Raw genomic sequence first — 23,137 nt, 5'->3', positions numbered from 1 at the left:
TGTTGCTAGAACAGGGGTTTTATAATAATGAGAGAGAATCTAAATGTTTGGGGGGGTTATTTATTTTTTTTTTCTTTTTTTTTTTTTTTTCCCCCAAGCAACTCTGCAAATGTGGTTTTGACAAATGCAGAGGAATAATTGGGGGTAAAAGTCAGAGAATGAATGGACTTTCAAGCAAAAACAATCAGCCTGTGAGCACCCACAGAAGGCCTGGACGGTCAAAAGAGAAGAGGAAGTCAAAGCACAAACTGAAGAAGAGAGTAAGTAGTAAAGAGCTCTGTTTCATGGCTAAAGCTTAATAGGAAATCAGTTTGTGCCATCAGACTGAAGAACTCTGTATTTTGAACAAAAATACTTGGGGTTCTGTCTCAGGAGCTGCTTTTAATGCTTTGCTAAGTTATTGGCACAGTTTTTTTTCCTGTCTATCAAAATGATCTCTTTTCCAGAGAGGCCACATCCCAGAGGAACCCAGTGAAAGTGTGAATGCACCCACAAGGCTGACACCACAGCTCCAGATGAAGCCCATGTCTAACAGAGAAAGGTGAGGAGTTACTACAGGAATTATTTCAGGGCTTTGCTCAGAAATGGTGGACAAATGTTAAGATTTTTTTTTTTCTATAAGATAGAGCATAGGAAGCTAGAACATAGGAAGTTCCACTCAACATAAGGAGAAAATTCTTTACTGTGAGGGTGACAGAGCCAGAGAGGTTGTGGAGTCTCCTTCTCTGGAGGTTTCCAAACCCACCTGGATGCATTCCTGTGTGGCCTGCCCTAGGTTATCCTTCCTTAGGAGGGGAGTTGGATTAAATGATCTCTAGAGGTCCTTTCCAACACTGAACATTCTATGAATCTGTGATAAAGCATCATGAAATGGCTGAGTAAGCAGTTTTTATTTGTCCTTCAGCCATCTGAGGTAGAATTCCTTTCCACTGCACCGCTGAGTCTGTTTCCCCACCTTAAGGCACTCATTTTACACTAAGAAAGTGCCTCTTGAACCTTTTCCTAATTCCTGCAGGAATTTTGTGCTCAAACACCATGTGTTTTTGGTACGAAACTGGGAAAAGATTCGACAGAAACAAGAAGAAGTGAAGCATGTCAGTGACAACATCCACAGCACCTCGCTGTACAACCGCTGGAACGGAATCTGTCGAGATGATGGCAACATTAAATCTGGTGAGGCCAACACAGCTTCCTCAGGTTGCTGCTTTGAGAACCAATAGGAGGTGCCTCTGAAGGGTTTTAAGTCAGCTCTGTGTGTAAATCAAATGTAAAATTACTGCAAGATCCATACACCTTTTGGAATCCTCTGCAGACAGCAGTACCTCGATGTGCCCTTTGTCTTTACCCAGTTTCAGTGTATTTTCTGTGTAGCTTTTTGCACTGTGAAGTTCTGGAGTTTCCAGTGAAACACTAAATGCTGTTTTCTTAAGCATGAGGAACTCCTTTTATACTATATACTCCTGGACTAGATGAACTATCTGTCTGGTTGCTGGGTTTTTTTGTCTTCTTCCAGCAGCCCTCTCTCATGTCCTGGTAGAAGCTTGTGTTTTATCAGGAGTGTTTTACTGGAGGAACATGATGCTAGTCCAGTCATTTTCCATTACTTACAGGACTCTTACAGAGCTGCTTTCTGCTTTTTGTATCCTTAGACCAGAAACAGTTGCACTGACTTAGAAAATTGTCATTCATCCCCATGATTTGATGGATTTCAGGCCTTTAGAGAATGAAGCTTTCTCTCATGCAATCACTTATGGGAATGGGACAAAATATGATTCTCAGAAAAAATGTATTAATCCTGCTCCAAAAATAGCACTCTATTGGGAGGACAATAATCTTCACAGCCAGGCAGGATTTAGTCCCCACTCTCAGGTGTATGAGAAGCTGGGAAGTGAGTCCTTTGGGTGAATTCATTGCCATGCTGTATTCAGCTCCAGCACCATAAAATACATTGATAACAGCTTAGTTAGAGGAGCATTGCCTTGGGAATATGAAACTGAAGCCTTCTACTGTTAAAGCAGCTGGATCAGAAAAGAGGTTGTAATTTGAGCTTGACTTTTTGGTTTAGAGGTGATCCTTTTTTGCCTCTTTTCAGATGTCTTCATGACCCAGTTTTCAGCCCTTCAGACCTCCCGTTCCGTCAGGACGCGGCGTTTGGCTGCAGCTGAGGAGAACATTGAAGTGGCTCGTGCTGCCCGCCTGGCACAGATCTTCAAGGAGATCTGTGATAGCATCATAGCTTATAAAGGTGAAGGTGACACTCCTAAAAAAATCTCCATGGAGACTTTTTTCATCCTTTGGAACAGTGGACTCTGAATTGAAGAGAGTAGGAAAAAAAATGAGTTTATTTCAGGACATTAAAGAACCTTCTGCCTTTTCTTATTTCTTTTTATTTCCTTTCTCATGCTACCAGTAGTCACTTTGCTGTTTCCATTCTCATGTTACCAGTAGTCACTTTGCTTTACCTCCAATCCCTTCCTCTGCCACCAGCACCTGCAGATGTTGCTATCCTTTTAAACTGATTTTTCAGTAGTTCAGCAAAATGGTACCATTGACAGGACTGCAAGGAAACTGTCCTCTGGTTTGATACCTGTAGTCTGATTACAGCAATCAACTTGCAGAAATGTTGAAACATTTCAGTTCCCTGTGCTTCAGATAGCTGAAGAGCTTTTTTCTTATTGAACCTAGATTGCATGTTGTTAGTTGTTTGCCTGTTTAAGTTTTATTCAAGTCAACGTTGCTAAATTCTCTTCCTGTTACACAGATTCCTCCAGGCAGGCTCTTGCAGCTCCCCTCCTGAACCTACCCCCAAAGAAAAAGTAAGTATTTGCTTCTCAGAGCAACCCAAGGTTTTCTATAATGGATTTGCATAGCTTTGAAATGCTAGTGAAAATGACATTGTGCACACATTCCCATTTTAGAAATGCAGACTATTATGAGAAGATCTCTGACCCATTGGACCTTGCCACAATTGAAAAGCAGATCTTGACTGGTTATTATAAAACTGTGGAAGCTTTTGATGGGGACATGCTGAAGGTCTTCAGGAATGCAGAGGTGAGGCTCTCTCTGACCTTAAAGCTATTGCACAGACTTGCACTTTTTGATTTATTGTTGTAAAAGAAGAATATTTTAGAGCAAGTTAACTCGTGGTGGTCCATCTCTGATGAGCAGACACTGATAGCAATGAGTGTGCTTCACCTTACTCTTTGATTGCTTTGATCAGACAAATAAAAAGGTCAAAAATACACATGAACAGATAAATTAAAGAAATCTCAGTGTCTTTTGGAAGAAGTGCCTTGGTCTGCAGTGCCCTGTGTGTGAAGCCTGTTCCTGCTGTTCCAACAAAGGACAGGTGTACCCCACACTGGGGGATGCAGCTGGAGACAGCTTGAGGGGTGCAAGCAGACAGGAGGAATGCACCCAGGAAAGGGTAGAACCTGGGGAAAAAACAATTAAGGGTTTGGTTTGCTTGGTTTTCAGAAATATTATGGCAGGAAATCTCCAACTGGTCGTGACGTGTGCCGGCTGCGGAAGGCGTATTACAACGCTCGTCATGAGGCATCTGCCCAGATTGATGAAATTGTGGGAGAAACAGCAAGTGAAGCTGACAGCAGTGAGACCTCAGTCTGTGAAAAAGAAAACGGGCACGAGAAGGACGAGGATGTGATCCGTTGCATTTGTGGCCTTTACAAAGATGAAGGACTCATGATCCAGTGTGAAAAGTGCATGGTGAGGCAGGGGGAACACAAACTGGAGCCTGGTGCTCTCTTTTTTTGTTCTCCATAACCAGTGGGGCTTTGACCAGCAGTTCCCATCTAGCTAGTAGCTTTAATGATCTCATCAGACCTTCAGTTTCTCTCTAAAAGCATTGAGAGATTCTGTGGTCATTGAAGAAATGCATATAGAGGAGCTACCACTTTTCTGAAACTGCATGAAACTCCTGTCTTTAGTCAAGCAGAATTAATTTCAAACATTTGGGGGCTTTTACACACACAGTTGCAAGGGGATCTTGTCTGCCTTACTGACACAGTGTGAGATAGTTCAAAGAAAATCTTGGATTTCCTCTGGGAAGCTTGTTTGCTTGCTTTCCTTAGTATTTTTTCCAGAAAATGCAACTTGGAAATTAAAATTATCCCAGGAATTTCTAATTTCTAATTGTCTGGTTTTCTAGGTCTGGCAGCACTGTGACTGTATGGGTGTGAATTCTGATGTTGAACACTACCTGTGTGAGCAGTGTGAACCTCGAGCTGTGAACAGGGTAAGAAAACCTCATTTCTACAGTTACATCTCTTGCATTTTTAGTTATTCACAAGACTGTTGTGGGATTCTCACTTTGTGCTGGAGCTTCCTTGGGTTAAGTTTAACCACATGAAGTGTCAATCCTTCCCTCTCCACTTCTCCATATTTCCAGCCCCAGTTTTGCACCGATTTGGGGGAGCATTTCAGAAATTGCTTCATTATTTTCTTTTTTTCTTTTTTTTCTTTTTTTTTTTTGTACCCAGGAGGTTCCTATGATCCCACGTCCCCATTATGCCCAGCCTGGCTGTGTTTATTATATCTGCTTGCTAAGAGATGATCTGCTGCTTCGACAAGGTATGTCCTAACCCTGCTGTGACTGCCATCAGATAAGAGGCTACAGAGATTTCTGGCATCATCCTGGTGAAAATGCTTTCATCTTTTTTTTCAAATAGAAAGCTGCACTCTCTGCTAATATGGGAATGACACATAGGAAGAGTTCTCACAGGCTGGTTGATGAAGAAACATTAATTCCTTTTAACACAGATAGAGCTCTGCTGGCCAAAGAAGGAAAATGCTGAGCCAACTTGTAGGACATTTAGAAGTAAAGGCAAGGAAGCTCTCAGTATTTAGGGTAGAATGGTCATTAAAAACCCAGCTTATTCCTTGTTTGTCCCACAAGTGCATCTTTCTGGTTATTGCCTCAAAGCCCTGAGTCTTCAGAGGCACCTACACAGAATTCAGTTCACTGGGGGTTTTTTAATCTTATTATTTTATCCTACAGACACATAGAAGATTAGAAAGAAGCCTATAGAATTATTAAGGGAGCTGCTCCTCAATGTGTAAAGCCAGATTGTCTGTTTGTTAAAGGGGGATGACAGAGTCTTCAGGGAAGTGGAGATTTAAAAAAAAAATGGTGTACTCTTAATTGTCTCTGCAAGATTCTAGAAGTTGCATTGAGTCTTCCTTTTTCATTGTTGCTCTTCATTGTCCAGTCTAGAATTCAACCATTTGGCTTTCTCATTTCTTGACTCTTTCTGGGATTAAGATCTGTGAAATCATGAGTAGCACTGGAGAGTGTGACAATGCAGAAACCAGGGAACAAACACTGAAATTAGTAGATAACATATTTAAATAAAAGGAAGTATTAAAAAAAAATGAAAAAAAGCAAGCATAACCAAAGTGTGGAGCTGGAGAGCTCCTGAATATAAATGGTTCCAAAAACATTGGACAAATACTTGAAGGAAGGATTAATCCCTCCCTGCTTATGCACCATGGTCCAGTTGCAGCCTGTAGCTCCAAAAGTCCATAAAAGAGGTTAAGGAAAGCCTGAGGAAGGTGCCATGGGAAAGCTGTTCTCTGCATGCCTCACTTCTGTGCCTTTTCCTCCTAAAATCTCCTGCTGCCTGATTTCTGGCTGGACTGTTATGCTCTATGACCTTTCATCTTACCCAAGGTCATTTTCCTTAAGTTTTTATGACTTGGGATCTCCCAGATTTGAGTTCATCGTGAAATCAAGAAGAGAAAAGATTGAATTGTTTTTTAAATACTATGTACTAAATCTAAGGATATTTTAATAATGATATTTTTTGAGTTTCCCAAGTGTTCTCAAGTTCTGTTTGCCTTTCCTGAGCTCTGCATCTTCTTTGAGCTCTGCTGGAATAGTCAAAGGGTTGGGCTTCTCAGTCAGTGGTTTCTTTTCTGCATAATAATGCCTCTAAATATCTTCTTAAAGATTTAGGTTTTAAATATTATCACTAATCTACACATTTTCCTAATAAAAACTTCTTTTGTGTTCAGTTCTTGCTTTAAAGCTGGTGTGAAAATCACCAAGGGAACCTTTCCTCCTTTGTTGGTTTTTGCATCACTCCTCACAACTCAACATTAGGTAGCTCTGTCGTGGTGGTTTAAATTAAACAGTTTTTGTGGGTTTTTTTTTGGTGGGATGGACTCCTGAAAAGCTCTCCAGAGGTTTGTGGTTTTGTTTTGTGTCTCTTGCAGGGGATTGTGTTTACCTGATGAGAGACAGTCGCAGGACTCCTGATGGCCACCCCGTCCGGCAGTCCTACCGCCTCCTCTCCCACATCAACAGGGAGAAACTTGATATCTTCCGTATTGAGAAACTCTGGAAAAATGAGAAGTATGTTCAAGGCATCTTTTGGAGACATTCCATAGTACCTGCCTGTCAAAGCACAGTCATTCTGGGGGAAGTCTTGTCATAGCTGAAAAATGCAGGTCTGAACACGGTTGGGTTGGGTCACAAAGATGCTTCCCCGTGTGTCTCTGCTTGGGCTCTACAACTGCAAAGTGAAAAGATGGAAGGTGGGAGATTTAAGCAAGGGATGAGGCTTACAGGTCAATGGTGCACGTTCCTCACTGTTGGAACAGGCTGAGAATACACACTGAGAGCTGAATTGGCTCAGCTAATGATCACTGCCTTGCTAAACCACTGTAAGGTGATTGAAAGCATATGCCCCAAAAAGCAGCACAACAATAAGTCTGCTGTGTTGATAAAAATCACACTGAGAGTGTTTCCTCTCACTGATAGGGATGAAGTTGAGTGTGCAGTATTCATGTGGTTGAATTCATCACAGTCATTGCAAAAGTGCCTGGTAGAGAACTCAGGATTAAGTGGAGGTGTTTGAAGTCAGCTCAAGAGAGTACTGAGACACCTCACACTGACAATAATACCAGAAGGGTTGGACCAGATGATCCTTGAGATCCCTTCCAACCTGACATCCTAGGATTCTCTGATAAGGAAAGTGGTATTGTGGGCTTATAGAAATATCTTTTTTTGGGTTTTTTTAACCTTCTCTTTCTCTCACCTTTCCACCTTCACACAGAGAGGAGCGTTTTGCCTTTGGCCATCATTATTTCCGTCCACACGAAACACATCATTCCCCTTCCCGAAAGTTTTATCACAATGAGCTCTTCAGGGTTCCACTCTATGAAATTATCCCCTTAGAGGCCGTGGTGGGAACGTGCTGTGTTCTTGACCTCTACACCTACTGCAAAGGTAAGGAAATTTCACAGGAGGAAATTGAAATACTAGACTCCCTTCGAGTGATTTGGGAAGTGTGCTAAAACACTGCTGTAGAAAGTGTTTACAGGCCAGTGTTTATGAGAGCTGGGGAGAGTTTAGGTACTTTTTAATTAGAGTATCCAGGTTTTCCTCTTGAACTGTGCTAGAAATCTGTCCACTGTTACCATTCTCAATCAAGGAGAACAAGTAAGAACTGCCCGCTGTTCCTGTGCTCCTCTGACACTGGATGGCTTGTTCTTCTTCTTGATCTACCACGTGTTTCCTCTGGCTTCTGATGAAGATTTTTTTCCTGCCTGCTTTGTTTTGAAACTGCAGGGAGGCCCAAGGGTGTGAAGGAGCAGGATGTGTATATCTGTGATTACCGCCTCGATAAATCAGCTCATCTCTTCTACAAGATCCACCGGAATCGTTACCCTGTCTGCACCAAGCCCTATGCCTTTGACCACTTCCCCAAGAAACTCACACCCAAGAGAGACTTTTCAGTAAGTGTTTCTTCTCTTTCTTTACTTTTCACTGGAAGGCAAGGAATGCTTTTGGAAAACCTCTGGTTCTCTCTTTCTGCACGAAACCAAAGGAAGCTTGAGACTTCTGGATGAAAAGCTGGCTAGAAAGAAAGCCTGGCAAGAAAAATTGACCATAGACAGAGAATATGCAGCTCAAAGTCAAACAGATGTGAAACAAATAATGGTGGAAGTTGGGAGATTGAGGTTTCTGACTGAAATCTAGATGCTAATTTCATTTCAGCCACATCTGAGGGAAGGAAATCTTAAAATCTACTTTTCACTTGCAATTCTGCAACTATTAAAGAATTTTATGCATTTCAGAGACTTAAACAACATAGAGTCAGTTTTTTACCCTGTCCCTTTCAGACTTTCTTTGCTTTGGTGTAATTACTCTTTACTAAACTTACTTGAAAAATGGTTTTCAGCAGTACCTTTGAACAGTGATTCCCAGCACAGAGAAGCAGAACTTCCCTAATTCCATTCCCCTGCTCCATCAAATTACATCAGTGTATAATTATCACTGCAAGTGGATTTTCTGTCACAAAAACAGCAAGCATAGGCAGCAAAATCATGAAGTAGATTCCCTTAACATCCTCCATGTGGATTCCTGTCCACTTCACTGTCTCATTTTTCCCTCTTCCATGGAAGCAGCAGCTCTTCATTCTGCACAGCTTCCTCCACACCACTGCTTTGTCTCTGAGTGAAGAGGAAGGAGAAATGGCAAATCTTTTGCAGTTAAGCACTTTCCTTCCTAGAAGCAGAGAGAGACTTTTATGGTAAATTTAGAGATGGTTCCAAACTTCTGTTGGGCAGAAGGCAAAGGTGATTTTAATCATGATTATGGCTTGAAATGTACGTAGAAAATAGGAAGAATCAGATAATAAGTCTGGTTCTCCTTTGAATTCATCTGGTGTGCCAGCTGTGTGCTGCCATTTCCAACATGTCTGCTGGGCACTGGCACTTCCAGAATATTGGATTCACCAGCACTTTCTTCCAGTGAATTTTACTCAATGTTAACCATAATCTTTATTGTTGTTACAGCCTCATTATGTACCAGACAACTACAAGAGAAATGGAGGCAGGTGAGTCTTACCTACCAGATTGTTCCATGTGAAAAGATGAGCTAATCCTCTTTGTTAAGTGTCCACTCTTTCTCCTCTCCATTTCCCCTGGGTGCTCTGGAAATAATAAATTGGAATGATTTCAAGCAATCCTCTAAACTTTCAAAGACAAAACAGGGAACACAGAGAAGCAGCCTTAGTGTTCCTTGATACTGTAAATCCTAGCTGGTGGGTTTGAGTGCATGCATTAAGATTCCAGAAAGCTCTTGACTCTAGAGATTGGCCTTTCAGATGAGTGTCTGAAAACCTGTGGTATTTAAACCCTTCTTTTCCTGCTAGATCATCCTGGAAAACAGATCGCTCAAAACCACAGATGAAAGATTTAAACCAAGAAGAAGATTCTCTTCCTCTTATTGAGGATGTGTTAGGAAACCAAGAGCAACCTTCGAGTGAGATGCCTAACCTAGAGGAGCCAGAAAAAGAGGCAATCTCTAGTGAGACTTGTGAAAGTGATAAAAAGGTGGAAGAAAGCAGTTCTGACACAAGGCAGCTCTGCACTCCAGAGGAAAGGAGACATGTTCAGAGAGAGAGACTCAATCAGATCCTGCTAAACCTCTTAGAGAAAATCCCAGGGAAAAATGGTGAGATTTCATTTTATGGTTCCATCATATCACTTCTCCTCCTTTGGTTTTAGTTTCCTGTCGACCATGTTGCTAAAATAAATCCTTTTCTCTGAATATATTGCTAGTGAACCTTACTAATATCAGGAGTTTTCTTTGCAGTAATGTTTTCTTTTGAAACAGTAGCAGTTTCCACTCATTCCAAATGATCTTTCTTATCAGTGTTTTGTTAGAATATTTTTTAATAACCCCAAAAAACTTTTGGAAGGCAAATTCCTCCCCATCATTCAGTGTTTTCAACTGAGCAACTTAGCAGACACACAAACTGAAGATCTGACCTTTAATGAGCTTTTTGCTGGGTTCTAAGTTAACTTCTGTAGGTATGTGCTAAGCTGCAGTGGTAGCACTGATGATGGATGGCTCTGGTTTTAATTTAAAGCTTTTCTGTGCTTTGGGAGTTAATGCAAAATAATACAGAATAACTTGGGTTGAAAGGAGCTGTGGATCTGTTGTGGGGCAACAAAACTTCAGACTCCCACGGGGTTGCTCAGCATTTTGAACACCACTATGGATGGAAACATCCTTGAAGAACCATGAACAGGGGAATTAGGAAAGCTGTTGCTGGTGTCACTTCTTTTACCAAAAGCTTGTGGTTTGTTGCAGCTATTGATGTCACTTACTTGCTGGAGGAAGGATCAGGAAGGAAACTGAGGCGCCGCACGCTCAGCATCCCTGAGAGCAGCTTCAGGAAGTGATGCCAGGAGAGGAAGCTGTGGTCTGGAGTCTGCTACAAGGTCTGCTGAGGACTGAGGGCAGGAGCCCAATTTCCTCTGCATCAGCCAAGGAAAAGAGGGCAGCAGAAAACTGACAAATATACAAACAGTTAGCACTTAGATGTCTGGGTTGGCAGGTTGCCCTGCCCTGCTCTGCAGTGCTCTTATGGTGTGTGTGTTGTTGGGCGTGCCTTGTATTGATGTTAGGTACTGAGAAAAACCTCGTGGTTATTGTCCAGGATGGTCGAATTTAATTTATTTTTTGCTTGATATTCCCACTCAGAGGAAAAAAAAAAAAAAAAAAAACTAAATAAATGGGGAGGTAAGAAGGATGAGGACTGACATACTCTGATCAATATTCCCCATGGTCACCAATTAACCTGTGATTGTACAAGATGCTGTTGGCACCACCACGGCCCATGCCAGTGAAAAAAAATCCAGATGGGAAGGGTGAAGCCCTTAAAAATTAAAGGCTGCCCTAAAAGCTGCGTGGCCTCTGATTTTGCACAAGTTCCAAGAAGAGAGAAATGTACCTGAACACACAAATGGTTCACCATGGAACAGCCAGTGCACACCTTTGGTCTGTGACAAGGAGAAACTTCCAAAGTCCCCTTGGAGCAAAGCAGGAGTTGGCTGATTGAGGCACTTGTTCTGCATCGTGGCAGGGGGAGGGTGGGGGGTGTGGGGTGTGATTTTTGGTTTTGTTTTTGGTTTTTTTTTTTTTTCCACTTTTTTCTGCAGAGAAATTTTATAAAGCAAGTCAAATCCTGACAACACCATTGCTGTTGGTTTTTTGATAAGCTGTGGTTCTCGTGTGTCCAGTGTGTTGTGCAAATGGGAAAAAAAAATCTGTTAAAAAGGAGAAAAAAGAAAAAAACGAAAAAAAAAAAAAGGAGGAAGAAAAAAAAAAAAAAAAAAGGAAACCTTCACTACATGAACCCCGTCAAGCAGTATTCAGAGCGAGTATTTGTTGTGAACTGTAGATTATATCAACTGCTAACACTATTCTTGTGTTCTGGTTGTACAGCTGCAAATGTCTGTCTCTTAAATTAAGAGTCAGCGTCTCCCTCACCTCCCTCCCTCTCTGCCCATGGGAAGTTTCACTCCTGAGAGCAGCAGCCCAAGCACTGAATCCTCACTGCTTGGCACTGGGATGTCCAGAGGGGACTGGGGAGCAGCAGGAATCCCCCAACCTGCACCCATCATCCCCAGGCTGTGGCAAAGGGAGGGGGTGGTTGGAGGACACTGCCCCTTGCCAATGGCTTTGCTTTTTTGTCTTTCAGAAGTACATATGCATATACAGTCCTGTTTTAGGTGTTCTTATAAGAAAACCAGTTTTTAATGTGCCAAGTTGTATATATCTGCTGCGTGGATGTAAAGCAATACAGTAGTTACATGTTCCTTTTTAATGGACCAAGCTTGTCCTAATGTACATTCTTGTTATTATTATAATTATTTTACTCTTAGTGGAACATGACTCATTCCATTAACTTTTATGTGTTGATTTAAAAAGAAGAAAAAAAAAAAAAAAGGAGGAAAAAAAATAAAAAAGGAGGAAAAAAAAAAGGAGGGAAAAAAAAAAAAAGGAGGGAAAAAAAAAAAGGAGGGAAAAAAAAGGAGGGAAAAAAAGGAGGGAAAAAAAGGAGGAAAAAAAAAAGAGGAAAAAAAAAAAAGAAAGGAAAAAAACCCTTTGAGAAAAAATATTTTATTAAAAAAAAAAAAAGAAATAAGAAAATAGTTTGGAATATTTTCTTACTGTAGAGAAGCACTGTACAGTACCAGGAACCCTGAGTATAAAATACTCGTGCGTGTAGTAGGAATATCGCATGTCCAAAAAACCTTTGAGTTGTCTCATTTAGTTTAAAACAAGAAATCATTGTCTCAAATGGTGTTAAACACTAAAAAAAAAAAAAAAAAAAAGTTTTTAAAAAAAAAATAAAAAATAAAGTGCGTACAGAAGCCAGACACTAGCTCTGTCATTTTATCTTTCTTTTGTTGAAAGACTAAACAAAATGTTTTTTAGACAATCAAATGTTAGGTAAGTGCAAAGAGTTGTTTTTCTTACTGGTGTAGAAATTAATGACTTTTTTTATTTTTGGGTTATTTTATAATAACGAGAAGACCAGTGTGTCACCAGGATTGCTGTTTTAAGACCAGGAAGCACTACATTACTGCAAATAGATCTGAACTCTTTAGTCTGCATGGGTGTAGGCTGTGTGATTGCTGAAAATAAATGCTGCTAATATATTTCCTTTTTACAAAGCATATCTAAATAGATCATTGTTTTGATGTTAATCTTTGTAAATTATGTATTACCAATTTTAACATTGGATGTAATTGCATAAAAAAAAAAAAAAAAAAAAAAAAAAAAAAAAAGCCTGCATCTCAATCCTGAGAGTCTAGTATTAAATGGAAAATCTTTTCCTATCGATGACTTGTGGGGTTTTCTTTGACATGTCTGGGATTTTCCTTCCCTTGCCTCTCTCTCAACCACTCCTGTTGTCTTCTGACTCTCTTCCAGCCTCTTTGACGGGGTTCTTGCCCCGTCCTTTTCGAATCCCCATCATCCTGAGGGTCCCAGGACAGAGTTTGATGCTGGTCAGCCCCTGGCAGGAGGGATGATGGCCTCGTGTCTGCAGACCCTGGGGCAGTCAGAGGCTGCGGTGGTGACGCGGCAGGTCGGTACGTCAACCGTTCCCTCTTCGTGTTCAGCACCTCTTCCCAGATTATCTGGGAATAATTATCTGGAGTTACCCCTGGGACTGAGAGTCAGGAGACTCCTGGCCCCACCTCACCATCCCCTGACACCCGTGGGTTCCATTCTGTCACTGTTGGACCCCCAGGAATAACCCCAACCAGAGGAGGGGAAATCCTGCTGGGAAAAAGCTCCAGGGAAAGAGACCTTGGAGTCCTGGAGGACAGGGAATTCTCCAGGGGTCAGCAATGTGGCCAAGAGGGACAGTGGTGTCCTGGGGGGCATCAGGAAAAGTATCCAGCAGATCCAGGGAATCATAAAATCACAGAATGGGCTGGGTTGGAAGGGACCTCAGAGATCATCAGCTCCAACCCTTGATCCACTCCCCCCGTGGTTCCCAGCCCACTCAGTGCCACATCCAGGCTCTTTGGAAATCTCTCCAGACACGGAGAATCCACTCCTTCCCTGGGCAGCCCATTCCAATGCCTGATCACCCTCTCCAGAAAGAAATTCTTTCTCATCTCCAACCTAAACCTCCCCTGGCACAACTTGAGACCCTGCCCTCTTGTCTTGCTGAGAGTTGCCTGGGAAAAGAGCCCAACCCCCCCCCTGGCTCCAACCTCCTTTCAGGGAGTTGGAGAGAGTGATGAGGTCTCCCCTGAGCCTCCTCTTCTCCAGCCTCAACACCCCCAGCTCCCTCAGCCCTTCCTCACAGGAATTCTGCTGGATCCCTTCACAGCCTCCTTGCTCTTCTCTGGACCTGCTCCCGCACCTCAATCTCCTTCCTGAGCTGAGGGGCCCAGAACTGGACACAGGACTCAAGCTGTGGCCTCACCAGAGCTGAGCACAGGGGCAAAGTTCTCTTCCCCCTCTGCTCTGCCCTGGGGAGACCACCCCTGGAATCCTGGATCCAGTTTGGGGCTCCCCAGTTCCAGAGACAGAGATCTACTGGAGAGAGGCCAAGGGAGAGCTGTGAGGGTGCTGAAGGGACTTGGAGATCTTTGCTGGGGAGAAAGAGTGAGAGAACTGTTCAGCCTGGAGAAGAAAAGGCTGAGGGGATCTATGGATGTCCATCAACATCTGGGATAAGAGGGAGGGGACAATCTCTTATCAGTGGTGCCCAGGAATAGGACAGGGAATAATGGGTTGAAGCTGGAACATGGGAAGTTCCTCCTCAACATGAGGAGAAACTTCTGGAGTGTGAGACTGAGGGAGCCCTGGCCCAGGCTGCCCAGAGAGGTTGTGGAGTCTCCTTCTCTGGAGACTTTCCAAACCCCCTGGATGTGTTCTGTGTGTCCTGCCCTGGGGGATCCTGCTCTGACAGGGGGGTTGGACTCATTGATCTCTAGAAATCTCTTCCAACCTCTCACATTCTTTGATTCTATGACCCAAGTGTGCCAGATGAGGGCTTTTTTTCTCCAGAACCAGAAGTCAGGTTAAGGGAGAAAGGCAGCAAGCCAGCCCCCTCCCCCTGCCCCACTGGGACACTGAGAACTTCCCATCCCTCCAACCCATCTTCATCAGCCCCTACTACCCCCCCAGCAAAGGTGGCATTAATGAGACACAGGCCTTACAAATCTTTTAGGGCTTAAACATCATCTGGTTCAAAGGTGGTTTCTGGGAATATGTTTGGTAACTGTAGGAATGAAGCAGCTCGTGGATGAACCATCGTGATTGTGACTTAATTTTTCTTCTTCCATTCCTTAGCCAGAATCTCTGTGGTCATCAAGCTCTCCCTGCTTGACCCATGCATTTGTCCTCTTCTTAAACTAGAGACACCCAGTGAGGATTGTGGTGGTTTGGGGAGGGGGAGGGTGTCTTTTAATTAAAAAAAAAAAAAACCACAAAAAACGTTGAAATAGTACCTGGATTCATCTCCTGCTGGCTTGACCCCATTTTAAAGTCTGGAGGCAGCTGTGGAATTCAATCAAAACCTACTTAAGGCAAACCAAATAACATTCCAATTAAAAGATAATGTCCCTCGTCTGGGAAGAAAAGTTCCAGAGAGAGAAATGAAAATGGGAATGGTGTCAAAAGAGAGCAGCTTTAGCCTGGAAGCAAAACTCAGCCCCTTGGCTGAAGCAGGGGCTGCTCTGCTCTGAACCACGGGGAGTTTGATGGATGAGATGTGGTTCCTGGTCCATGGGGCAGATCCCTGACCCAGTGCCCCTCAGAGAAGCTGCCATTGCCTCGTGACCCTTTTGTCTTCCTCCTACTGGGAAGTCCAGTGCAAAATCTAAATAGTTGGGTCTGAAATCACAAGCAATGAAAAAATCTCAGAGGGAGTGGGGAATATATATAAATAAAAGCCACCCAGCTCCAACTGCAGTCCTGTGAGTCAGTTAAAAAAAAATAAAATTAATAAACAACCAAACCTACTCAGACCTTTACCAGTGCTGTGCAGCTGCCATCTCCTGGGGCTGGTTACCAGCCAGCCTGACACACACTTTTCCAGGGTTATTTCTGGCTCTGGCTGGCTGCAGCCACCTCTATCCACACGGGACACTTTCTGCCAAGGCACAACCCCTGTCCTGGGCTCTGGGCTCCATCCCTGACACCACAGAACACCAGCAGGGCCCATGCTGCCTTCGCCTCCAGGAGCATCTCCTCCCCAGTAGCCCAGGGCCAGCTCCAGCCTCCCCTGGCTGCAGTGATCCATTCTCACACGTGGGCAGGTGAGTCACAATCTTTATTTCCAGCTTTCTTCCCCCCTGGAATAAACTTGTTCCTGTGGTTACAACTATTTACAAAGTGCTGGGACTGTCCTGGCCAGAAGGCAAAGCAGAGCAGGTGGAGGTGGTGGTGGTGGCAGGACTGGGTGGCACTGAGACAACATGAAGGGACTGCGAGTACTGCACAGGGCCAGGGTCCTCCCCTGCCCTGGTGTGGGTCTGGGTCATCAGTGGGTCTGAGGAGAGGTGAGCAGAGCCCACGGGGGGCTCAGGGTGGAGTGGCAGCAGCTCCGTGGGGACACGCGTGGCGGTGGCTCCCGGGATGTGCCCATGGCACCGGTGGGCACCGGGGGCTCCTGCAGAACTGCCAACCCTGAAAGGGGTGAGGGAGGAGACAGTGTCCCCCCCCCCAAGGTGGCACCTGCTTCAGCAAGCTCAGCTCCTTCCTCTGGGCTCCTCCTCCTCACAAAATGAGGGATGTGTAACCAACAGGAACTAGGCCAGTGCTGTTTCCATGGCAGCAGCGGATCCAGTCTTCATCCACGGTGGAGAGCAGCTGCAGGATGTCCCCTTTTTGGAAGCTCAGGTGACCCTCAGCAGCACCCGTGTGGTCACACAGTGCCCGAACAGCCCTGCACAACAAAAACCATTCAGCCCCCCAGGTACCAAACTCCCACGGGACTCAGGAGAGGTTCTGAGGCTCATGTGGAGCCAGGGACCTCCTCCTCAGGCAGAGATTCCACCTGACAATGGACATGGTTGAGAGGCCACAGCTCAAAACCTGTCCCTGAGAGCAGCCAGAACATGAGCAGCACTTGGGCAGGCACAGAGGGGACCTCTCAAGCTGGGGAGGGCTCAGGAGAAGGGGGATGCCCACTCGCCCTCTGCACTGCACTTGGACAGAGTCTGTGCAAGCACTGAAGGGACCAGGACAGCTTCAGTGACCTGTCACAGTTTGGTCACAGCTGCCACATAATCTCCCTGAACAATCTACTTATGAATCCAGAAAGCACAACAGAAAACTCTGAGTTTCCCTTCCCTCCCCTTCCCCCCCAAAAAAATAATGTCTAGGAAAAACAACTGATCACAGCAAGCCCACCCAGCAGAAGGAGGGCAAAATTCCCAGTGGAGAAGTCAACGTGCAAGATAGCAACAAGGAGCAGTGACACTTTTCTCCAGCAAGGTGTGTAGGATGTCCAGGTTATGCCCTGCTTCCCTTACCCCCCCAACCAGCTTCCCAGCCCCAAAATTACAGTGCCCTGCATCACCTCTGAGTCTGGGGCGTGTTGGATGTGTTGCCCTCTGGCTGTTCTTGATCACGGCTCTTCTCAGACATCAGCCCCTTCACCACCACAGCCAGGACACGTGTGCTGGGAGACAGCCAGCTAGAGGGTCTCCTGGCAGAAAGCAAAGAAAGCCACAAAATCACCAGGGAAGCCTTTTCCCACCCATTCTGCTTAAAAAAAACAAAAACAAAACAAAACAAAAAACCCACAAACTCTTCTGGGCACTGACAAGGCTGTATTATCAAGCAGGACACAGCCTCCACCATGAGCTCTGAAGGACAGAGGTAACGTGATGGCAACAGCACTTAGGACTCACCCCCAGCACAGCAGAACCTGGGCAGTGCAAGGAAAAACCCCTCCTGCCCCCTGCCTGCCCAAGCAACCTCTTACCTGGACCTGGCTGAGATGGTGTCAAGGCTGGGAGGGAGGCTCCTGGCAGAGGGGTTGGTGGCTCCAAAAAGGCGTCCCAGCCAGCTGCCCTTGTCAGGACCAGGAGGACCCCCAGGCTCTGTGTTGGAAGGGGCTGCCTGGTTCCTGCTCACGGGAGGCTCTGGGGAAGCAGCCAGGAGTTTCTCTCCATCAGGCTTGGTGGGTGCTCCAGCTCCAGCAGGCAGGATGATGATGTCTTCAGGGGAAGAGGTCCCAGAGGTATCAGCACTGCTGCTGGGCTTTGGACTGGGGAGTTCAGGGGCAGCTTTGGTCTGAAGGAGCTGCAGCTCAGTGCCTCTGGTCTCGGGTACTGATCCGTGGGGTCGTGCAGCCTGGCTGGGGCCGGAATCCCCCGCAGCCACCCGCAGCTTTGTCCACCAGACGAAGGGAAACTTCTCCTTGCTAGGAGCAGTGTAAATCCTGGAGGCCTCACTCAGCTGGCCCCACCAGCCACTGGGGCCAGTCCCTGGCTCTGGAGGAGCTGCCTCCAGCCCCTGTGTCTCCGGAGAGCCCTCAGCTCCCAGGAAAGTGCGGCTGAGCCGATCGCCCCAGCGCAGCACCTGCTGGAAGGTCTGCTGCAAGGCAGCCCCTACCTGGGGGCCAGGGACCAGCCCTGCCCAGGACTGGCATCCTGTGCTGCCCTCTGCACCCACTGCCCTCCCCACAGCATCAGGGGGGACCTCATCTTCCAGGCTTGCCCCCTCAGCACAGCTTTGGCCATCCAGAGAAGGCTGCACAGCCCCACGAGCGTGAGCGGGGTGATGGGCAGGAGAGAGGGGTGACTCCAGCTGACGGGACAAGGGTCTTACATCCACAGAGAGGTGGTGGTGTTCAAAGAGCAGGTCAAGGTGGAAAGTCAGCACTGAGAGGGGCTGGATGAGCAGCAGCAGTTCATCAGCGAGGTGGGGAAAAGGGCCTTGACTCAGGGCAAAGAAGGCCACGGGTGAATACAGCATGGAGATCACACCTAGGGGATACAGACAGTGCTGGAAATACCCTGCCTGTACCCACACACCCCCCCCAGGACCAGCTGAGCTGTCCTAGCAGGTCCAAAAGATGCTCCAGACTGTCTGCCTGACTGTCCTCATCCAACACGACAGCCACGGGAAGTGATGTCCTTGTCCATTACAGAAATCCCAGTCAAGCATTGTTGGTGAAACAGGTACAGGGTTATCACCCTGGCAAGGAGGAGAAGTCTTGGGTGGGAGGTTTCTGGGCACTGTGTCCTTACCTGGGCTCTTCTGAAGGTGAGAGATCCACAGTTCCAGCTGTTTAGTGCTAAACAAGACAAAGGGAACCCAGGTTAGAGCCCTCAGGACTCTGCACCAACCTGTCACAAGAGCAAGGACAACCTGGGCCAGCGAGGGCCAACACTCACTTCAAAAGGCCAAGGATAAAGGCATGAAACTTCTGTCTGGCAGTGCTGAGAGGGGACAGCCCGGCCACATGCCAGCACAGGGACTGCAGAGAGCGGGTGCTGGGACCTGTGGGATTAACAACACCCTCAGTCACTGCCCTGGGGACACATCCTCCCCATCCCAGGCTGGCAAATTACTCCAGGAACACAGGGACGCAGAACCCAGCCTCTCTCCAGCAGCACTTCTCTCCTACCAACCTGTTTTGACGGAGGCTTCCACCACACTCCAGGGGGAATTTTTCCTCTGGCCTGTGATAAGATCCTTCTGGAAGGGCTTCAGCCCATCCTCCACCAAGGCACAGAGCGCCGGGCAGAGGGTGTGCAGCAGCAGATACCCCACCTCGGGGCTGAGCCGGCTGTCCCCCAGCTGAGCCTGCAGCAGGAGAAGAGGAGCAGGAGGGGAACGACAGCCCCGAGCCCGCAGGGAGGGTGTGGGATCCCTCCCAAAGCTCCCCCGCCCGCAGACCCCCCCTCACCTTCTGCACCAGGTTCCGCGCGGTGCTGAAGTGGGCGATCACTTTATCCACGGCGGAGCTGAGGGCGATCAGTAGGGCTGGGGGGCAACGGGAGGGGAGGGCTCAGCCCAGCACCCGCACCCGACCCCCCAGCACCGCAACCCCCTCGGCCCAGCGGCAGCGAGAGGTACGGGGGGAACACAGCGGGCACGTCCCGGGCAGGGGACACGGGGGGAGCCGGGGAGGGACCCGGGGAGACGGGGGAGGAAGGAGAGGTGGTTCGTGCCTGGCTGATGCCGTGGGAACCGGCAGCTCCCGGGGGGATTCGGGGACCCCTCGGAGCCGTAAGATGGGGTCGGCCCCGCCCGCGCCCCGGCTCCACCGCTCCACCTGCCGAGCGGAGCCGGGACCGCAGCGGGCAGAGCTCCCGGGCCTCCCGGTACCTTCCACCCATCCCCCGCCTCCGGGCCGAACCCCTCGCACCCACCCCCTAGACCCGGGGTCTCCGTCCCCCCGCCCCGTCCCGCCCCCGGCACCTCCCGCATCCCGCTGGGCGGGGTCGGGCAGAGGCTCCGCTCCGCTCGGCCCCGAACGCGGCGGTGGCGGCGGAGCTGGTACCTTTCTTCTGCTCCTCCCGGGGCCGGCGGGTTCCCTCCGTGCTCCCCCCGCCAGGCCGGGCGGTCCTCGGGACGGCTCCAGCGGCGGGCGGCGGGGCCCTGGCTGGAGAGAAGCGGTGGCGGGGTCAGGCGGGGCCTGGGCCGGGCTCCCCGGAGGAGCCCAAGGAGCCTCTGCCCTTGCTCGGCTCCACTCACCGCGGGCCGTGCCGGGGCCGGGGACAGCCGGTTCGGGGTCGCCCATGGAGCCGCGGAGCGGGCCGGGCCGGTCGGGCCCCGCTGCCCGCCCAGGGCCTATCCCCGAGGGAAGGTCGGGGAAGAGGAAGGGCCCGCGGGCAGGGCGGGGTGAGGAGGTGCCGCCTTGGCGGGGCCAGCCCGGGCCCAGGCAGACGGGAAAGGACGGGGCAGTCCCGGGGGCCGCAGCGCCGGTCCCTCCCGGGCCGTGTGTCCCGTCCGAGCACAGTCGGGGGGGGGACGGGAGGGGGAACCTGTGCTCGCAGGGGGGGCAGCATCAGCCCCAGGGCTTTGCCCAGATCCGCGGTGGGGCAGGAGCGTTTGGTGCCGGCTGGCGAGGGGCAGCTGCCACCCGCAGCCCCGGTCCGGCAGCCCCGGACGTGGTCACCTCCCATCCCCACTCGGGCCCAGGGTGAGAGCCCTGAGCCCTGCCCGGACGAGGGCAGCTCTTACCCTCCTTGCAGATCTTGTCTCCTCTCTTGCCTGTCCCTGGCACCCATGGGTCCCCTCCAGATCCTCCAAGCCTATGAAACAGGACGGCTCTATCACCACCGCAGCCCAGCCCCTTCTCCCCTGGGAGGCAGCTTCGGGGTGGCCGCTCCCCTTCCTCTGGGTCCCCTGGTTGTCCCTCTGCAATGGGCTGCAGCCCCGGTCGGGATCTCCTCCTCTTTGGCTGGTGGCTTTCCATAGGTGCCAGCAAATGTCCCCCCAGAGGCACGGGTGGCATCCAGCCTGAGCCATCATTGCCTATGGCCATCTCGAGGGGTGCTGGCGGGTTCTGAGGTGCCACCGTCTCTGCCCGCTCTGCGGCTGCCCGGCCCTTGGGCTTGCTGGAGGCACTGCGGTACCGCAGCTCCTTGAACGTGGTCACCTCTCTCTGCCTGGAGCTGGGTGGTTTTGCTGCCCAGTCGTGCTGGAGCTGGGGCCGGGTTGGCTCTTGGCCCACGGTGCTAGAGAGGAGCTCGCTGGGGGGTGGCAGCTCTGTGTCTGGTGAGAAGACAATCAGCCAGTCGCTCTGGTCAGCCCTGGCCTGGGCAAGAGGAGGCCCAGCAGCGTTCCTCTTCCTCTTCTGGGCAAGCTCGTGGAAGGAGGTGATGGTCTTCTTGCCTGCGTCTCTGCAGGGCTCACCAGAGCTGGGCTGCACAGGCAGGAGCAGCTGCTCTGCTCGTTGTGCATTGAGAACCTGCAGGCGCCTGCGGGGCCGGGGGGGCACGGGCGGGGGGACGCTGCTGGGCCTGGGGACGCTGCCAGCTCGGGGCCGCAGCTCAGGAGCGCTGCTGGGACCACGATCCCACCGTGCTGGCACGGGGGGTGCTGGTGGCGTGGCATCGGGGTTGGGGAGGGAGTTGCAGTTGGGGTCGAGGTTGGCAGAGGTGACCTCTGGCACTGCCGTGCTGGGAGAGGTCTCGTTGCCCTGGGAGTCAAGCGAGGCGCCGCTGCAGAGGCTGTCAGGGCTCTTTCCAGCCACTGTGTCTGATCTCTGGAGCAATGGGGGGTTGAGGTTGACGTCTCTTCCATCACACGTCCTACTCTGGTCAACCACTGACGGATCATCCTGGCTGTCTTCTGTGGGAATGGTGCTGGGCTGATTTTCGGGGCATTGGGACTCTTCTCTGGAGAACCCCTTGCAGTACACAGAGATGGGGGAGTCATCCAAGCTGAAATCCGAGCAGGTACTGCCAGAGGAGGAAGAGGAGGAGTAAGCCAGATCACAAGGGGTATCACAAGGGGAAGCCACCTCCTCCTCAGCATGCAGGCACTGGAAATCCTCTGGAGCTGCCTGGTTCTGGAGACCCAACGTCACCGGCTGCAGAGTGTGGGACTCACAGCACTGGCATTTCACGGAGGGACTGTTAGAATTAGCATCCACTTGCTCACAGTTCTCAGGGCAGTTGGTGAAGCCGCTCTGGTCTTTTCCACCCATGGAGTCAGAGGTCTCCTGGAGCTCCGGGTGCCGGGAGAGATGCAGCCCCAGGGAGATGTGCTGCAGATGGATGTGGTTGAGGTTGCAGAGCAGGCCTTTCTTTGGAGCTAACATGATGCTGCCTCACTGGTGATGCCGGGGCTCCTTGGAGAGCCCCCCAGCTCCTCTCTTCAGACCATCCAGCTCCCTGCAAACACCGAGCAACCTTTCAGTTAGCGGGGGAGAACGCAGAAGCAGCTACCTGAAGAAGAAGGGGCAGGGCGAGAGGTGGGTGGGTGACCTTGCAGGCACCGAGCAGGGCAGGACCAGCTGCAGGAGGTCGGAGGCTCAGCGAGGGGAACACCCCCAGCAGCAGGGCTGCCCCCCAAGACCCCCGCGGAGCGCTGGCCCGGCCGGGCAGGGGCTGCAGCCGGCGACTGCTCCCCAAAGCCTGGTCCGAGGAGGCTCTGAGCGATCCGGGGTGATTCTCTGTGCCGGGAATCGGCGGGCAATGGCAGCTCGGAGATGCCATCAAGGAGAAAACGCCCTTGAACCCTCAGCCGGGCAGGGGAGGGGGCAGTGCCGGGGGCTCAGCCCAGGCGGGGGCGAGGAGACGCCCGGCCCCGGCCTTCGAAATGCCGCAGCCGCCGCAGGCTGCGCATGGCCCGGCCCTTCCCTGGCCGGGGGCAGAGCTCCGGTCCCGGTACCCACGGGCAGGCAGGGAGGGGCGGCTCGGCACCGAGCATCACCCAGCGGAGCGGGGCTGCCGGGAGGGACGGAGGCCGCCCTTTCCTTTCCCTTCCCTTTCCCCTTCCCCTCTTCCCCCCTGCCCTGCCTGGAGCCAGTAGTGTCCCCAGACCCCCGGCCCCAGCCCCGCTCACCTCCTGGCGCTGCGGCGGCGAATGCGGCTGCCGGGAGGGAGGAGCCGCGGCCCCGCCCCAGCCCCGCCCCTCCGGGACCGGCGGAGGAGGAGTTCCGGTGGTCCACCTCATCCTCATCCTTATCCCCATCTTTATCCCCATCCCCACCCTACCCCCAGCCCCGTCCCCATCCCCATCCTTATCCCCACCCCCCTAGCGCCACCCTCACCCCCATCCCCACCTCCATCCCCCTCCCTACCCCCATCCTCACCCTCACCTCCCTCCCCATCCTCACCCCCACCCCCATCCCCATCCTTATCCCCATTCCCAGCCCCATCC

At 49.9% G+C, this 23,137-nt stretch overlaps 2 protein-coding genes across 4 annotated transcripts in view; one reads left to right on the top strand and one right to left on the bottom strand.

Annotated features, from left to right (window-relative positions):
- ASH1L (ASH1 like histone lysine methyltransferase) overlaps positions 1–11,132 on the top strand; it is a 51,875-nt gene extending 40,743 nt beyond the window's left edge. For both annotated transcript variants that reach the window (XM_030465182.1, XM_030465181.1), the window contains exons 14-28: positions 99–260; positions 447–541; positions 1,016–1,173; positions 2,093–2,245; positions 2,762–2,816; positions 2,919–3,051; positions 3,478–3,726; positions 4,169–4,255; positions 4,500–4,590; positions 6,235–6,373; positions 7,077–7,249; positions 7,592–7,758; positions 8,821–8,861; positions 9,180–9,481; positions 10,124–11,132. In XM_030465182.1, the coding sequence (XP_030321042.1) occupies positions 99–260; positions 447–541; positions 1,016–1,173; positions 2,093–2,245; positions 2,762–2,816; positions 2,919–3,051; positions 3,478–3,726; positions 4,169–4,255; positions 4,500–4,590; positions 6,235–6,373; positions 7,077–7,249; positions 7,592–7,758; positions 8,821–8,861; positions 9,180–9,481; positions 10,124–10,215 (2,097 nt within the window). In that variant the 3' untranslated portion in view covers positions 10,216–11,132. The remainder of the gene's footprint in view (positions 1–98; positions 261–446; positions 542–1,015; positions 1,174–2,092; positions 2,246–2,761; positions 2,817–2,918; positions 3,052–3,477; positions 3,727–4,168; positions 4,256–4,499; positions 4,591–6,234; positions 6,374–7,076; positions 7,250–7,591; positions 7,759–8,820; positions 8,862–9,179; positions 9,482–10,123) is intronic.
- Positions 11,133–15,600: 4,468 nt separating this feature from the next.
- On the bottom strand, positions 15,601–22,837 carry RUSC1 (RUN and SH3 domain containing 1). 2 transcript variants are annotated; one of them, XM_030465183.1, is made up of 10 exons: positions 22,820–22,837; positions 20,489–22,146; positions 19,806–19,907; positions 19,209–19,285; positions 18,931–19,105; positions 18,694–18,799; positions 18,547–18,593; positions 17,277–18,282; positions 16,869–16,997; positions 15,601–16,232 (listed from the first exon to the last, which is right to left on the bottom strand). In XM_030465183.1, exons 2-10 carry the CDS (start codon positions 22,071–22,073, stop codon positions 16,064–16,066), a joined length of 3,396 nt encoding a protein of 1,131 aa, XP_030321043.1. In that variant the 5' UTR covers positions 22,074–22,146; positions 22,820–22,837; the 3' UTR covers positions 15,601–16,063. The 2 variants fall into 2 exon arrangements, with proteins under 2 accessions (XP_030321043.1, XP_030321044.1); XM_030465184.1 differs by lacking the exon at positions 22,820–22,837 and having other exon boundaries at positions 20,489–22,174.
- Positions 22,838–23,137: the final 300 nt, after the last annotated feature.

Source organism: Calypte anna, chromosome 25, assembly GCF_003957555.1.
Source record: "Calypte anna isolate BGI_N300 chromosome 25, bCalAnn1_v1.p, whole genome shotgun sequence".
In the NCBI taxonomy this organism is placed as follows: Eukaryota; Metazoa; Chordata; class Aves; order Apodiformes; family Trochilidae; genus Calypte; species Calypte anna.
The sequence above is the reverse complement of the archived record's forward strand: the minus strand, read 5'-3'. Positions and strand labels throughout refer to the sequence as shown.